Source organism: Bubalus kerabau, chromosome 22 (genome assembly GCF_029407905.1).
Source record: "Bubalus kerabau isolate K-KA32 ecotype Philippines breed swamp buffalo chromosome 22, PCC_UOA_SB_1v2, whole genome shotgun sequence".
Taxonomy (NCBI): Eukaryota; Metazoa; Chordata; class Mammalia; order Artiodactyla; family Bovidae; genus Bubalus; species Bubalus kerabau.
Genome location: NC_073645.1, coordinates 17,391,065 through 17,408,353, shown reverse-complemented (window position 1 = coordinate 17,408,353; position 17,289 = coordinate 17,391,065). Strand labels below are relative to the sequence as shown.

The 17,289-nt window shown below is 40.9% G+C and overlaps 1 protein-coding gene and 1 non-coding gene across 2 annotated transcripts in view; one reads left to right on the top strand and one right to left on the bottom strand.

Moving 5' to 3' along the window:
* Positions 1-17,289, top strand: part of MYOF (myoferlin) — a 177,307-nt gene that overhangs the window by 86,288 nt on the left and 73,730 nt on the right. Inside the window, exons 16-19 of the mRNA XM_055560619.1 lie at positions 1,536-1,618; positions 4,588-4,626; positions 6,635-6,759; positions 9,686-9,802. Coding sequence (XP_055416594.1) covers positions 1,536-1,618; positions 4,588-4,626; positions 6,635-6,759; positions 9,686-9,802 — 364 coding nt within the window. The remainder of the gene's footprint in view (positions 1-1,535; positions 1,619-4,587; positions 4,627-6,634; positions 6,760-9,685; positions 9,803-17,289) is intronic.
* On the bottom strand, positions 12,179-12,251 carry TRNAE-UUC (transfer RNA glutamic acid (anticodon UUC)). The gene has a single exon. It is a non-coding gene; the product is annotated as a tRNA-Glu (tRNA).

Here is a 17,289-nt window from a genome sequence, read left to right as displayed (position 1 = left end):
TTCCCTCTTGTCACTATGGTAACAGGACACTTTGGGAGGAGGGGAGAAGGCTTTATTTTGTTCAGTAACCACAGCATAGTTCATGGAGGTCCATGAAGGGGCCTGAGGACAAAATGCCCCTTCCGATGAGTGTGAGCTTGTTTTAAGTCACTTGGACCCTCGGTTGACACCCCAAAGGTGCTCCAGGGGCCTCCAGAACTCTCTGGAGTGTGAGTTTGGGCCCTGTATAGCTTAGATGACCACTCAGACCTGCTGATGCCACAGTGAGAGGATCGCTGGCTGAGTCATCCTCGAGTCCCCCATGGTCACGGCAGATGTGGGTTTTTCCCTGATCTAGTCGGCCCTCTCCAAAGCAATGGTAGATTCAGATGTGCAGAGACACCCTGTTTAACTGGGGACTCCTTGGATCCAGATCTTTCATTATATATCCTATAGGTGTTTGCACAACTGAGGGAAAGCTAAGGATTCTTGAAATGTAGTCTAGACCCTTCTGGACGGACTGAGAGGATGCAAGTTCCACACATGTGGCTTAATAACCCCCAAATAATAACTTTTTTCCCTCATGTATACTGTTGTTAGTCACTTTCTGTAACCTAATTTTATTAAACCATATAATATATATAACATAGTATTGCTATAATATATAATAATATACTATAGTATAATCTTTTCTCAAAATACTAAGTCAAACTTTCCTCCCTCCTGTGGAGTTCTAAACTTCAGAGTGAGTATGACACTAGATGGAATAAAGAGAAGAAATTAAACAGAAGATGTTATTAATATAAACCTGTTTGTTACACTTACTGTGTGCCCAGCTAGAGACCACTTCACGGGTTAGGCTCACAAACTCTCTACGATACAGACAGATACACAAAGTTGCATGTACTTACAGTGAGCAAACTTACCCAACAACATAGATAAGATTTAGGTTATAGACAAGCAAATGAAGTCACACAGTAGATAATCAAGAAATATTTGAATTGAATTGAAAGGGAATTTTTTCCCCTATGAGGGACCCTTAGAAAAGCCTGTTGTAATTTTTCAACCATCGTAGTAATCAGATACAAACACTTATTCTGTGTAGTGAGATTTTTATGACGCTCACCATGTTATGTGCCTATAACTGACCCATTCACTTCATGACCACAGTACTGAGTGTGACCATAGGCAAATTCCTGGGCCTCTGTAGAAAACTGTTTCTAGCTGAAATTAGTTGTCCGGTTAGATCAACATTTCTCAGAGGGTTGTTGGAGGACCATCTGTGTAAGAATCAGTTGGGATATATACTTGTTATAAATGCAAACTCTTGTTCTTCATCTCGGCTTTCATTGAGTCAAAGCTTCAATAGGAAATTAGAGGTGGTGTGGGGTGGGGGCCAGGGGAGCAGTGGTGGTTTCCAGGTGATTTTAAAGTGCAGTGACGCCTGAGGCCCGCTGGACAGGGTGATTTCTGAGATCTAGGTCTTTTCCAGAACTATTGTTGAAACAAAGATCTGTCTTCATAGGTGGAGGTCTTAACCTGTTCTTTTAACACAGGGACCGTCTTACCAAAAATGATGTTGTTGGAACAACGTATCTGCACCTCTCTAAAATTGCTGCCTCTGGTGGGGAAGTAGAAGGTGAGTCACACAGGGAGCAGGGATGGGACAGGGCAGAGAACTTCTGGAGAGGGAATGAACTGGATACCACCTGGCAACAGACCTGGTTTCTTAAAAGCCAAATGTGATGAGTCTAGTGAACCATTTCAGTGATGTTTTGATGATGATCAGCAAAATAATAGATTAGTAATTAATAATTGGGGTAACTATCAATTATTCGTGGAGAAGGAAATGGCAACCCATTCCAGTATTCTTGCCTGGAGAGTCCCCATGGACAGAGGAGCCTGGTGGGCTGCAGTCCATGGGGTCACAAGGAGTCGGACACAATGAGTGACTAAGACAAGACATCAATTATTTGAGTTTAAGAATTTTAACTTTCTTATTTCAATCCAAAAACTTTCCCAGTAGGTGTTTTACAGATTTTTGAGTGTCAATATAGAGAGCACCTTTTTTTTTTTCCCAAGTGGCATTGACATCAGTCCACCCATGTATATAATAATATTCCTTGGCAGGAGTGAGGTCAGATGACATTTGAACCGTGTAATCTCCACTCTAGATATTGTGTATTTTGTTTTCATACATTTTATGCTAACAAGCATTGATAACCAATATACTTTTCTTTTTGTTGTTTTATGTATTGAGAACTAATTGCCTATACCTGGTATTCTAGTTCTGTGCATATGTGTGAAACTGTAATAGGGAATGAAGGAATAAATTAAGATGATCAGAAAAATTTAGTGTTAACCCATTACTATCATCAGCAGCTTATTGTTCGTTACTAAAATAAAAATAACAAAAATTCCTATAATTATCACTTGATTAAGCACATTGAATAAAATGAGAAAATTTGAGGAAAATTTTTGTTTTAGAAAACTTAAGATTTCTCTCATCCTCATCTTGTTTAAGAGAGGACTTTACATTCTTAGTCACTCAGTCATGTCCAACTCTTTGCGACCCCATGGACTGTAGCCCACCAGACTCCTCTGTCCGTGGGGATTCTCCAGGCAAGAATATTGGAGTGAGTTGCCATGCCCTTCTCCTCCAGGGGATTGTCCTGACCCAGGGATCGAACCCAGGTTTCCTGCACTATAGGTATTTTAAAAAGATACTGTAAGCCAAGAAATAGATAATATGAATAAGAATCTGAAATATAATAGAGACTTGGTGAAAAAGATACAGATTTTCTTTCTCAAGAAGAAGAATAAGGCATTAGAAATTCTGAGAGAGATAAAGAGTTGAACCAAGAAGATAATAGTCCAAATATAAAGTCAGGTATAGCATTATTTTAAGCAACTGGTAGAAGGTGAGACAGAGAGTCCATCTAAGCATTGTCTGCTAAGTGGCATAGGGGACCATGTTGCTGGACCTGTACAAAAGAAATGCAATTACAATTCTTCTTTTCTCTGCAGAAAATACTTATGTGGTTGTTATAATGTGAGCACTATTAATTGTTTCTAAAATATTTTTGTTAAACTTGTAGTCAAAGCTCTAAAAAGAAGGTAAATATCACCTCTTACAATGTAAAAGTACAGGAGATAGAGCTTAGAAGTGAAAAGAAGTGGAAGGTGGGAGAGGGTGGGCATGCTATTAACTTCTTATCAAGTGAAGGATCCAGATGAGTGGATAAAGAAACTCTGGTGCATATACACAATGGAATATTACTCAACCATATAAAGGAACGCATTCGAGTCAGTTCTAATGAGGTGGATGAACCTAGAGCCTATGATACAGAGTAAAGTAAGTCAGAAAGAGAAAAATATCATATATTAACGCATATGTATGGAATCTAGAAAGATGGTACAGATGAACCTATGTACAGAGCAGCAGTGGAGATGCAGACATTGAGAGCAGACTTGTAGACACAGTGCGAGAAAGAGAGGGAGGGATGAACTGAAAGAATGCCATTGAAACATATACATTACTAAAAAAAAAAAAAAAAAGAAAGAAACATATACATTACTATACGTAAAACAGACAGTGGGAATTTTCTGTTGACGCAGGGAGCTCAAACCTGGTGCTCTGTGACAACCTAGAGGGGTGGGATGGGGTAGGAGATAGGAGGGAGGTTCAGGAGGGAGGGGACATGTGTTTACTTATGGCCGATTCATGTTGATGTATGGCAGAAACTAACATATTGTTAAAGCAATTATCCTCCAATTAAAAATTTTTTTAAAGGTTAGATTAAATCATTGGGTAGATAAAAACTGGTTAAAGATTAGATGGAATTTATTGGTCAAAGGCAACCAATAGAGTAATTAAAATCATGCTATAAACTCTATGGGAGGAAGCGTAAAAATCACTTTAACTCATTTATCATTAGCAGGAAGTCATTAAATATCACCTAAAAATAATTATCCAAGAAATAATGGAATAAACATTTGTCTTAGTGGTATGATGGTAATATCCAGAAGAACTACAAATGAATTGTTACAAGCAGTGCCAGGCTCTGTCTCTGAGGCCTTCTTTCACTGCAGGCCCTACAAGACAGTCTATGATAGGGTCTCAGAGTAACAGTGAGCAGTAGCCATTCCCTGCAAAGAAACCGGATACTGTATCGGCAACTATAGGCCTTTGTTTACACAGCCTTCTACTAAATTAACTTGGGTTGTCTGGTCTTAGTCCTAGCTAAGTCAGAGACGGGACACGTAAATGTTTTATTAAAATTATGGAATGTTGGTAACTTCCCCAGGCCTCCTTTGATGGTGGGAAGCTGGCTCTCAGATGCTTCACTGCTTTGGGGCTGGTGAGGTTGGGCTATTTCCTGTGTGGCCGTGCTACTGGGTGTCAGAGTCTCGAGCCATTTTGTATTTAACTGCTGGTGATATTTGTATAAATGACAAAAGGGTCATGTGATTTGAGTCTGGATTTGGGATTTTCCTGGTGTTGCTAAACCGCTTACCTATTGTTGGATTTGATTAACTTTTTCAATGTCTCTTTTATAATGCCTGTGTTTCTCTTATTGTTTAACCAATGGTATTTTTACTACGTAGATTTCTCATCCTCGGGATCTGGGGCTGCATCGTATACAGGTTTATGCTTTGTAATTTTGCTATCTTCTAGATCTTTCTGTTTATTATTATCTTATTAAGAACTTATCAACTGCTTTAGCACTTTTTTTTTACTTACATTTTATTGTCTTAAATATAGTTGTGTTAGAGTAACAATTTTTGTATTACTGTTGTATGGTTGTCCTGCAAAGCTGAGTTTAAGCAAATGGCCTAACTGGGCTTTGCTACGTGCCTCATGTTTTCACCTAGATATATACCCTCCTGGCTTCACTGTAAATAATTGTATAACATTTTTTTTTCCCACTTTGTACCTTGAAGAGTCATCTTCCAACTCTGTGGGATCACAGCATGCCCTTGGTTTGCACAGCATTTGCCATTCTTTGCAAGTTTGCTCAGTGTGCTCACACTTGATCTTACTACCCTCTTACAGCAGATGTTGTTTCCCTAATAGATGAAGACTTTGTGATTTAGAGAAATTTGCCTTCTTTCAAAAAAAAAAAAAAAAAAAACCATGATACTCCCTGCCATTCTAACCACCCAAGGTTGTAGTGAGAGGGGAAAAAGGGATTGCATGTAAGAAAGCTTGCAAACTGAAAAATTAAGGTATTATCATCTGCCTTTATATTATTGGCACAATGCCTCATTATTGTTTGTTTATAAAAATCCAACTTCATTATCTTATAGTCATACTTTATATGACTGTTAAGTGGTCTTTAGGTATGTAACAAACATGGCAGATTTGATCATACTTCATTCAACCAATCAAAAAATATTTATGTGGTAGTACTCCAAGATAGAACTAGGACTAAGAGTTTAAGGATTCAGAATAAAACACACTTGATTCTTACCCACCCACCAAAGGAATTTATAGTGTAGTCACAGACAGAGCAGCTATTTAAAGTTTAAAAATGGAAATATAAAGTGACAACTTAATAGAAGTCCAAAATGCAAAAGAGCCTCAAAAAGGTGAAAAAGATTGCTAACTACAAGTGTATACAGTTTGCTCAACTGTTTATGAGTAGATACTCCGCTCACCTACTACTTGACATTTATCCTTCTGCCTTAGTTTTAAACATAGAGTTGGAAAGGGCCATAGAGTTGATCCGGTCAACCTCTCATCCAGAGAGGAAGAGTTTTGACTATATCCTGAAAGATAAAATACAACTCTTGGCCTTAATATTTCCTCTGCTCCCAATGCAATCTGTCCCATTGTGTGAGACTACTAATCATAGAAAGATCATCCTTGCACTGAGTGAACCAAAGTTGGCCTCCTTGTAGCTCCCAGTAGGGGTCCTTCCCCTGCTTATTGGAAGCAAGTCCATCCCTCTTCCATGTGGGAGCCGTTCGGATGGCTGAAGGCAGCTCTGGTGTTTCCCTGTCTTCACCTGCAGGCTCTCTGACTCCACTATTTCTTTCATTGCCTGCAGTGCCCTTCATCGGGGAGTAGTCCTGCTGAGACGAGGTAGCAGAAATAAGAAGCATATTGGATCCTCATCAGGGATAGAATGTCATGAATGGAAATTTCACATTGCTTATGAATATCATACGGCCATAACCATAGGCAGACAGTTCACTATTATATATAAAAATTTTAAATGTCTTGTATTTTTAAAATCATCTGCCAGATTTATACTAACTACTTGAGACTAAATGATATTTTGGAGGAACAAATAAAATTAATCTGATAGTCATTTAAATGACTTCCCGAAACAATATACACTACCCCAGTTGTCAGTGACATGCTTGCTACAATTGCCAATTATAAACTTGCAAAAAATGTGAAGATCAACTTCTTTCATTTGAATAGTATCATCTTTATGTTTACCTGAACTATCCCCTCAATGTTTTTTATTTGTGTTTTATAGTGATAAGAGAAATATGGCAAGTCTCACAAGCGTTTACAATTTGCGTTAATACAACTAACACAAAAAAGAGGAAAACTGTCTCACCCAGCTAACTAATAACTAATATTTATTTCAACAGAATGGTGTTAAAAGCCTAAAATACTAATGATGATGTTATCTCTCAGCGAATACAGGAGAAACAGAGGTGGGCTTTGTTCCAACTTTTGGACCTTGTTATCTGAACCTTTATGGAAGCCCCCGAGAGTACACGGGATTCCCAGATCCCTATGATGAGCTAAATTCTGGAAAGGTTAGTTCTTCAATTAAGGTGTGTTATTAATGAGCACTGATTCTAAATTCCTTTTTCTAATGGTTATCATTAAGTCTCATATTTAGGAGACCTCCCTACCCTCAGAGGCCCACCAGATGACCAGTAGGGTGTTTTTTGTGGTTGTTTCTTGGTTTTGTTTTCTATTTTTTGGCCTCTTGACACATGGGATCTTAGTTCCCTGACTAGCGATCGAACCTGTGTCCCCTGCAGTAGAAACAAGATGTCTTAACAGATGGACCACCAGGGAAGTCCCTGATTAAGTGTTGAAGGATGGAAATCTCATGTTCCTCAAGTCTTAGAATGCAGGGTAGGAAAGGATCCTGAGGTCATCTCACATGGCAGTTGCAAATGCATAGCATGGCCTTAGGAAGGAAGCATCACTACGATCAAAGCTAGTGGAGGTGATGGAATTCCAGTTGAGCTATTTCAAATCCTAAAAGATGATGCTGTGAAAGTGCTGCACTCAATATGTCAGCAAATTTGGAAAACTCAGCAGTGGCCACAGGACTGGTAAAGGTCAGTTTTCATTCCAATCACTAAGAAAGGCAATGCCAAAGAATGCTCAAACTGCTGCACAAAAATATTCATCTCACATACTAGTAAAGTAATGCTCAAAATTCTTCAAGTCAGGCTTCAGCAATACATGAACCATGAATTTCCAGATGTTCAAGCTGGTTTTAGAAAAGGCAGAGGAACCCGATCAAATTGCCAACATTCTCTAGATCATCGAAAAAGCAAAGAGAGTTCTAGAAAAACATCTATTTCTGCTTTATTGACTATGCCAAAGTCTTTGACTGTGTGGATCACAATAAACTGTGGAAAATTCTGAAAGAGATGGGACTACCAGACCACCTGACCTGCCTCTTGAGAAACCTGTATGCAGGTCAGGAAGCAACAATTAGAACTGGACATGGAACAACAGACTGGTTCCAGATAGGAAAAGGAGTACGTCGAGGCTGTATATTGTCACCCTGCTTATTTAATGTATATGCAGAGTACATCATGAGAAACGCTGGGCTTGAAGAAGCACAAGCTGGAATCAAGATTGCTGGGAGAAATATCAATAACCTCAGATATGCAGATGATACCACCTTTATGGCAGAAAGTGAAGAGGAACTAAAGAGCCTCTTGATGAAAGTGAAAGAGGAGAGAGAAAAAGTTGGCTTAAAGTTCAACATTCAGAAAACGAAGATCATGGCATCCGGTCCCATCACTTCATGGCAAATAGATGGGGAAACAGTGTCAGACTTTATTTTGGGGGGCTCCAAAATCATTGCAGATGGTGATTGCCGCCATGAAATTAAAAGATGCTTACTCCTTGGAAGAAAAGTTATGACCAACCTAGACAGCATATTAAAAAGCAGAGACATTACTTTGTCAACAAAGGTCTGTCTAGTCAAGGCTATGGTTTTTCCAGTGGTCATGTATGGATGTGATAGTTGGACGATAAAGAAAGCTGAGCGCCGAAGAATTGATGCTTTTGAACTGTGGTGTTGGAGAAGACTCTTGAGAGTCCCTTGGACTGCAAGGAGATCCAACCAGTCCATCCTAAAAGAGATCAGTCCTGGGTATTCATTGGAAGGACTGATGTTGAAGCTTAAACTCCAATACTTTGGCCATCTGATGCGGAGAGCTGACTCATTTGAAAAGACCCTATGTTGGGAAAGATTGAGGGCAGGAGGAGAAGGGGATGACAGAGGATGAGATGGTTGGATGGCATCACTGACTCAGTGGACATGGGTTTGGGTAGACTCCAGGAGCTGGTGATGGACAGGGAGGCCTGACATGCTGTGGTTAATGGGGTCGCAAAGAGTGGGACACAACTGAGTGACTGAACTGAACTGATACTAGGAAAGATTGAGGGCAGGAGGAGAAGGGGATGACAGAGGATGAGATGGTTGGATGGCATCACTGACTCAGTGGACATGGGTTTGGGTAAACTCCGGGAGCTGTTGATGGACAGGGAGGCCTGACATGCTGTGGTTCATGGGGTCGCAAAGAGTCGGACACGACTGAGCAACTGAACTGAGCATGGCCATTCCCCCTTCCTAGACTTAGGGCAGATGTCTGTAATCAATGTTGGCTCTTTCCTAAAAGCAAAAGTGCTATCTCAGAATTCTGTTGAATGCCATATTCTAGGAATTTGCTGAAAGATTGAAAGTGACATGCTTGATATTGCTATCCCTTATGTTATCCAACCTCTTCATTTTCTAGATGAAGACATGGAGGCCCAGAGGTGGGAGGTGGTCTTTCCACCACATTAGAAGCCCAAGTACTGTCTTTTAGTTAGCTGCCAAAGCCCAAGAAGGGAACTAGGGTAGAGAGAAAGCCCTGGGGGGTGAAGGTGGGGCTAGAGGGCTGGCAGTGGAGGTGGAAGCCTTCCCTTCCTCTACAGAGGGTTCTGCTGCTAACACTGCTGAGTATGTTGGAAGGAGCATCCGCAATTCATCCTCACACTCCACCACACCCAGAACATCTTCCTCTTTTATTTCCTGGCTCCTCTGAGACTTGCCCTGATTGCCAACATGGCTGCCTCCCTATTCTGAGAAAAGGAGCCAAGTTAATGCAGACAAATGCAAACCTGAAGTAGAGTGAGGGAGATTTCAAGCCCCTTCCACTCCCACCTCAGCCCCTGGGAACCCCTTCCAGATCTAAGCATGGCTTGAAAGCCTCTGACCCCAGCCATGACTAAAATCCCTTTTAGCCCTGACTACCCTGGCTCTCTCTGGGATCCTTCCTGAAGTCATTGGTTCTTCTCTCAGATAACAAAGACCAGCTGAGAGAGTTACTGACTGGTTCATTTTGGGAAGGAGAAATTTGAAGTTGTAGCTAGGTTAGCCCGCTAGAGAGAGCTTTTGATTGTTGTTCATGCCTGGAAAAATAATCCTGCACTGTTGCCTTTCAGGGGGAAGGAGTTGCCTACAGAGGCAGAATCTTGGTTGAATTAAGCACTTTACTTGAAAAGACACCACCAGATAAAAAGCTTGAGTCCATTTCGCATGATGACCTGCTGGTTGTTGAGGTAAATGTTGGTGTGTGTATAGCATGTGGTATGGAAAGGGTATTGCAGAGAGTGGGTGGTGGAGGGCTAGTGTTGGCGTGCCTTAGTCATCGGGTCTGAAGGGGACGTCCAGGGACTGGAGGGTCAGCTGTGGCAGAGTGGGAGAGACGGGAGTCATAGCAAGAGCCCCTCAACACCCTCCTGGTCTTGTCTATCACAGCCTATGGGGGTGATGAGACTTGCTTTATCTTAGAGATGTTAATACCCTGCTGAAAGCTGGCAAATGCAGTGATACCCCCTAAACAGAATGGCTTGTGTGCTAATTGGGCTTGGGTGTGCCATGGGGACGTGGCCACAAGAGCCATTCCAGATGGTATAGCAGCCATTAAAAGTCACTTCCATCTTCAGAAGTAACTGTCATATCTCAGGCTTCATAGCATGTGAGGCCATGATTATATTAATGCCCACATTACAGTAGACATTGAGCCCCCAGTCCTTCTCAAAGACAGGAAGTCTTCCAAGCTCACCTTTTCAGCTCTTATATTTTTCCTTTTTTCTTTAAAAAAATTTTTTTTATTGAAGTATGTTTGATTTACAGTGCTGTGTTGGTTTCAGGTGTCTAGCACAGGGATTCAGTTATATATATTCTTTTTCAGGTTATTTTCCCTTATAGGTTATTATAAAAATATTGAGTATAGTTCCCTGTGCTATACAATAGGTACTTGTTTTTTTAATATTTATTTATTTCGGTGGCTGTGCTGGGCCTTAGTTGCAGCATGCAGGTTCTTTTAGTTATGGTATGTGGGATCTTTATTTGCAATATGTGGGATCTAGTTTCCTGGCGAGGGATGAAACCAAGTCCTGTACATTAGGAGCGCAGAGTCTTAGCAACTGGACCACTAGGGAAGTAGCCAGTCCTTATTTCTTTTTCTTTCTATAAATCAGCTCCTTCCCCAGTATGGAGACACTTATGTATAACACCCATGATTCACAAGACACAGAGCCACAGATGTGATTTTTTTTTTTGTAGTAAATTCAAATAGTGTAATTAATTCAAGGCAATAAATACAAAAGAACATTCTCAACATGAAACAATTAAATGGTCAAATTTTCCTTGTAAACTAATTGACATGTGCAGTACAGATTTGTTAGCATGTGTGATGGATAGCTCATTGTTAAATTAACCCTGTCTCTGTTACTCACTGAATTGTTTCTAGTACATTCTATACCATTATTATGACTGTTGCTGTTTTTTTTTTTCTTTTTTTTTTTGATAAATCATGGTAATCTACTTTTTTGGTTTTGAACTTTAAAAATATCATCTAACATATAACATTTTGGAAGTTTAAGATGTACAGTGTGCTGATTTGATGCATTTAGTGCCACCTGTGAAGCCCATACATTCAGTATGAATACCACCTTACTGTTAGCGAACACTTCTCTCATGTCATAGAACTATCATATTTTGTGGTAAGAACATATAAGATCTAGTCTCTTAGCAACGTTGAAGTATATAATGTAGTATTATTGACTATGATTACAATGCTGTGCGTTAGATCTCCAGAACTTACTCATCTTCTAAATGCAGCTCTGTACCCTTTGACCAACATCTCCTCAATTCTCCCAGCCCCTAGTAACGACCATTCTACTCTCTGCTTCTATGAGTTCAGCATTTTTAGATTCTACATGTATGTGATATCACACAGTATCTGTCTTTCTCAATCTATCTCACTTAGCATATTGCCCTCAAGGTTCATCCGTGTTGTTAGGCAAATAGAGAATTTTCTTCCTTCTTGTGCCTGAGTAACACTCCATTATGTGCGTGTGTGTGTGTAGATACATACATATATATATGCCATCTCTTCTCCAATTATTTCTAAGACTCATGGGTGGGTCAGTACATGTTCTAGAAATCTGAATTGTTTCTCAGAGCAGCCAGCTCATTGATGCCCACCCTCCCCCGCCTCAGGCCTGTCTCTGCTGGGTTCCACCACCCATTCCCTGATGGCTCAGATGGTAAAGGATCTGCCTCCATTGCAGGAGACCTGGATTTAATTAAATAGTAATTTAATTATTATTAAATAAATAATGATAATTAAACAATAATTTAATTAGTATTAAATAATAAGGGACTAACACTTAAGACACACACCACCCCATCCAACCCCCTCCCCAGCTCACAAAATTTTTTATAAAATTTTATAAATAAATAAAATATTACATAAATGTAATAAAAATAAAAATGACCTACATGAACCCAAATCCCCAAAATATTTAAAACTCCCAAATTATGGGAGTTTGTTTCATGCCCAGTCACCTGAGTTTTGTTTTTGCCTTTTTTAGATTTTTATTTATTTATTTATTTTTGGTTATACCTTGAGGAATGCAGGATCTTAGTTCCCTGCCCAGGGATTAAACCTGGGTCCCCTGAAGTGAAAGTGCAGAGTCTTAACCACTGGACTACCAGGGAAGTCCCCCAAATCCCAACAATATTAAAAAGCAGGAGAGGAGCTGAGATTCCAAGGATACACTCACTCTTCAAGCTACCAGGAGTCCAGAAAAAGAGTGAGATGAGCAGATCTGTGCAATTGCTGGGAGGATCCTTTCATGACAGTGGTCAGCCTGGAATGTAATCATGACCTTTGTCACACCTAAAAAGATCTTGTGATTCGTTTACAAGTAATGAAACTTTCTGGTAGAGTTGAAGAGGCTTCAACAAAAGGGCAACTTGATTCCTGTGAAATAAGCGTTATTCACTCAGTTGTGTCCAGCTCTTTGCGACCCCATGGATTATAGCCCACCAGGCTCCTCTGTCCATGGAATTCTGTAGGCAAGAATACTGGATGGGTTGCCATTTCCTTCTCCAGGGGAACTTTCTGATTCAGGGATCAAACCCGGGCCTCCTGCATTGCAGGTAGATTCTTTACTGTCTGAGCTACCAGGGAAGCCCTGAAATAATATAATATATATTTGTCTCTGGTTCCTGACACAGAACTCCTAAAACTTTTGTGATTTTCTAAGTGATAAGAGCACTTGTAAGCATCTTTTGTTCTCATATTTGGTCTTTGATTCCTGACATAGAGTTCCTAAATCTCTTGGCTGAGCTACCAGGGAAGCCCTGAAATAATATAATATATATTTGTCTCTGGTTCCTGACATAGAACTCCTAAAACCTTTGTGATTTTCTAAGTGATAAGAGCACTTGTGAGCATCTTTTGTTCTCATATTTGGTCTTTGATTCCTGACATAGAGTTCCTAAATCTCTTGGCTTTCCTGGGTGATAAAGTCTTTTGTTCTAATGAGGTGACTTGGTGGGCTCCTGAATGGGGGCTGCTCACCAAGCCATCATTAATAGCTTGGAACTTTCAGCCTGACCCCTCCACATCTTTCAGAGAGGGGCTAGAAATTGGGTTAATTTTTGATCATGCCTATAGTATGAAGCCTCCATAAAATCCCCAGAGTACAGGGTTCGGGGATTTTATGGAGGGGTACATGGGTTGATGAACTCATGGAAGTGCTGGGAGAGTGGTGTGTTCAAAGAGAGCTCCTTCCCACAAACCTTGCCCTGTGCATCTCTTCCATCTTGATGTTCCTCTGCATCATTTATCGTATCCTTTTATACTAACCCATATACAGTAAGTGGGCTTCCCTGGTGGCTCAGATGGGAAAAAATCCACCTGTAGTGCAGAAGACCTGGGTTCGATCCCTGGGTTGGAAAGATCTGGAGGGGGGCATGGCAACCCACTCCAGTATTCTTGCCTGGAGAATCCCCATGGACAGAGGAGCCTGGCAGGCTACATTCCATGGGGTCACAAAGAGTCGGACATGACTGAGTGACAGAGCACACAGCACGTATACAGTAAGTAAACTGTTTTCCTGACCTGCCCCAGCAAATTAATCTAACCCAAAGAGGGGATTATGGGAACCTCCAGTTTGTAGTTGATAGGTCAAAAGCACAGAGGAAGTGGATGGGGGTAGTGTTGTGGGACTGAGCCTTATACCCTGTGAGATCTGATACTATTTCCAAGTGGAGAGAGTCAGGATTGAGTTAAACTTTAGGATACCCACCTAGAGTTGGTCTTCCCAGGTGGCACTAGTGATAAAGAACCCGTCTACCAATGCGGGAGATGTAAGAGCTGTGGGTTCAATCCCTGGGTCAGGAAGATCCCCTGGAGGAGGGTATGGCAATCCACTCCTGTATTCTTGCTTGGAGAATCCCAGGGACAGAGCAGCCTGGCAGGCTATAGTACACAGGATCACAAAGAGCCAGACATGACTGAAGTGATTTAGTGCAGAGATGCGCGTCTGGCATCAGAAGTATTAACTGTGTGATTGTAGTGTGAGTGAAGGAGACACACAGGAGGAAGCGTGAGTTTCTCCTATTCAGTTGCCAAAAATCCCGGTTCCCATCTTTCTAGAGCAGAAGCTGACGTGGTGCTCCAGATGGGCTTGGTCAAGAGACCCTACAAAGATAGGTAGGAGGATGTAGCCTGGGTATTTTCCTAGGCAATCAGGCAGGTCAAAGATCAGCTGTTGCATCCTCAGCCTTAGCTCTCCCATAGGTCTGGTTCACGTTAAGTGTCAATAAGTATTGCTTGAGTAAGTACGTTGAGATTCATCCATTAGCTCCTTTAGATCAAAGGTGGCAAGCTGTCAGTTTTCTTTGGCACAGCCTCCTTGTCTTTGTCCTTTAATGTCCCCTGTCCTTTAATGCCTCCTGGGCCCACAGCCACTTTAAAGAGCTTGTTAACTTTCTCCCTCTTATCAGGTATTCTGCTTGACAAAATCATCCCCTTCCCCAAATTTACTTCTAAAACTGTACCTTATACTTCTTGAGAGTCCCTTACATCCCTTGGAAAAGACCCTGATGCTGAGAAAGATTGAGGACAGGAGGAGAAGGGGACAACACAGGATCAGATGGTTGGATGTTCTCACCAACTCAATGAACGTGAGTTTGAGCAAACTCTAGGAGATAGTGAAGGACAGGAAAGTCTGGTATGCTGCAGTTCATGGGGTCATGAAGAGTCAGACAGGACTGGCTCTCACTGATCATGGAAAGCCTGAAGGCCCTGCAAAGTTAAACACCCATCAGGAGATAGTCAATAGACTATAATTTATGTTCTTCAACTTGCCCTGTTATAGGAGGTTTTTCCCCAAGGCTACTAAGGACAGGGAACAGAAGCTGAGGCGTACAGACTGGTCTAAACTGTTGCTGGTTACGTCTTACACCTCTTTGTGCTCTAAGAGCACAGGGGAAGTGGGAAAGGACTGGGGGAAGGAGAGAATTATTAGCTTCACTATTCCTCCAGGATCCCAGGGCTCTGGGCAGGTGAGCTGGTCTAGGCACCCCTCATGGACTCTGACTTGCACAGTGGCCCAGGAATCTTGCTCACAGTGAGAACCTGCTCTGTTAGGAGTTGTGATGGCCAGAAACCCCAGTTATTGTCTTAGAGCTCAGCCCCTCCAGGGTGAGGATCCTATCAGGGTTCTGTAGGTGACTGTGAGTTCTGCACAGGAAAATCCAGAGAGAGCTAATGGAATCCTGGCCATGAGAGATGTGCAGGGCAGAGCCAGCTGGACCAGAGGTGGTGTCCCCACCTCTTTGCAGCACCTCCCCATATAACTTCTCTTTTCTCTGCAGTAACAAGTTATTGTTGTTCAGTTATATCCGACTCTTCATGACCCCATGGACTGCAGCACAACAGGCTTCCCTGTCCTTCACTATCTCCTTGAGTTTGCTCAAACTCATGTCCATTGAGTCAATGTTGCCATCCAACCATCTCCTCCTCTGTCATCCCCTTCTCCTCATGCCCTCAATCTTTCTCAGTATTAGTTTTTTCCAATGAGTCAGTTTTTTGCATCAGGTGGCCAAAGTATTGGAGCTTCAGCATCAGTCCTTCCAATGAATATTCAGGATTGATTTCCTTTAGGGTTGAGTTGACTGGATTGATCTCCTTACAGTCCAAGGGACTCTCAAGAGTCTTCTCCAACACCAAAGTTTGAAAGCATCAATTCTTCAGTGCTCAGCCTTCATTATGGTCCAAATCTCATATCCATACATGACTATGGGAAAAACCATAGCTTTGACTATATGGACCTTTGTTGGCAAAGTAATGTCTCTGCTTTTTAATATGCTGTTTAGGTTTGTCATAGCTTTTCTTCCAAGATGCAAGTGTCTTTTTTATTTCATGGCTGCAGTCACTGTCCACAGTGGTTTTGGAGCCTAAGAAAACAAAGTCTATCACTGTTTATATGTTTTTCCTGTCTGTTTAAGCTAGAGCAGTAACAGGTGGCTCCAGCTTAAATACTGATCATTCTTTCTGGGCCCTGACCTAGGCCCCAAATTATGTCTCATATTTTTGTTCCTTCCCTTCTCTGATAGGATCCTAGATGGTTTACAAAGAACAAGTCATGCTGTATATATACAAGGTCTGACTAATACAAATAACTTCCTACTTTTAATTTTCATGCAATTTAAACCAAACCTAGAATTTCCACAGCACTTTGGAACCATAGATTGTTCAGGGGACTTAGTTGTAGGTATTTAAGGAAACTCCTGACAAGTGACAAAAGTCTTCCAATCCCCTCTCTACCAAAGTGAAAGTGGACTAAGGTAAAGAAGCTTTTAAAGCATAAGCTCCAGAAGATGGGGCCCAGCTATAAGTATAATTTAAAGCTCTTCAGGTGTCTTTCAATATGTAGCTAAGGTTGCAAACCAGTGTTTTAGAAAGGCTTTCAGAAAAGTTTGAGACTCAGAGGGGTTTCTAATGAAATACTTTGGGATGTTTCAGTTATACCATGTCAAAAATTTCTTTAACCAAAATGGAGGTTTTGTAACAGTAGGATGTCCCAAGGGTTTTTTGTTTTGTTTTTTGAAAGTATAGTTGATTTATAATGTTGTCTAATTACCTATGTACAGCAAAGTGATTCATTTATACATATATTTATATACATTCTTTTTAAAAATATTATTTTCCATCATAGGATACTGAATATAATTCTCTGTGCTATACCATAGGACATATATTTATGCTGTTTATCCAGTCCATGTGTAATAGCTTACATCTGCTAACCTCCCATTCCGCCCCCAACCTCTCCCCCTTGGTAACCACAGTCTATTCTCTATGTCCACGAGTCTGTGTTTTGTAGATAGGTTCATTTGTGTCCTATTTTACATTCCACATATAAGTGACATTATATAGTATTTATTTTTCTCTTTCTGACTTACTTTTCTCTATGACAGTCTGTAGGTTCATCCACATCTCTACAAATGACCCAGTTTCATTCCTTTTCATGGCTGAGTAGTATTCCATTGTATGTGTGTACCGCATCTTCCTTATCCCATCTTCTGTTGATGGATGTTTAGGTTGTGTCCATGTCTTGACTATTGTGAATAGTGCTGCTATGAACACAGGGGGTGTGTGTATCTTTTTGAATTTGTTTTTTTATCTGGATATCTGCCCAAGAGTGGGATTGCAGAATCATATGGTAATTCTATTTTTAGTTTT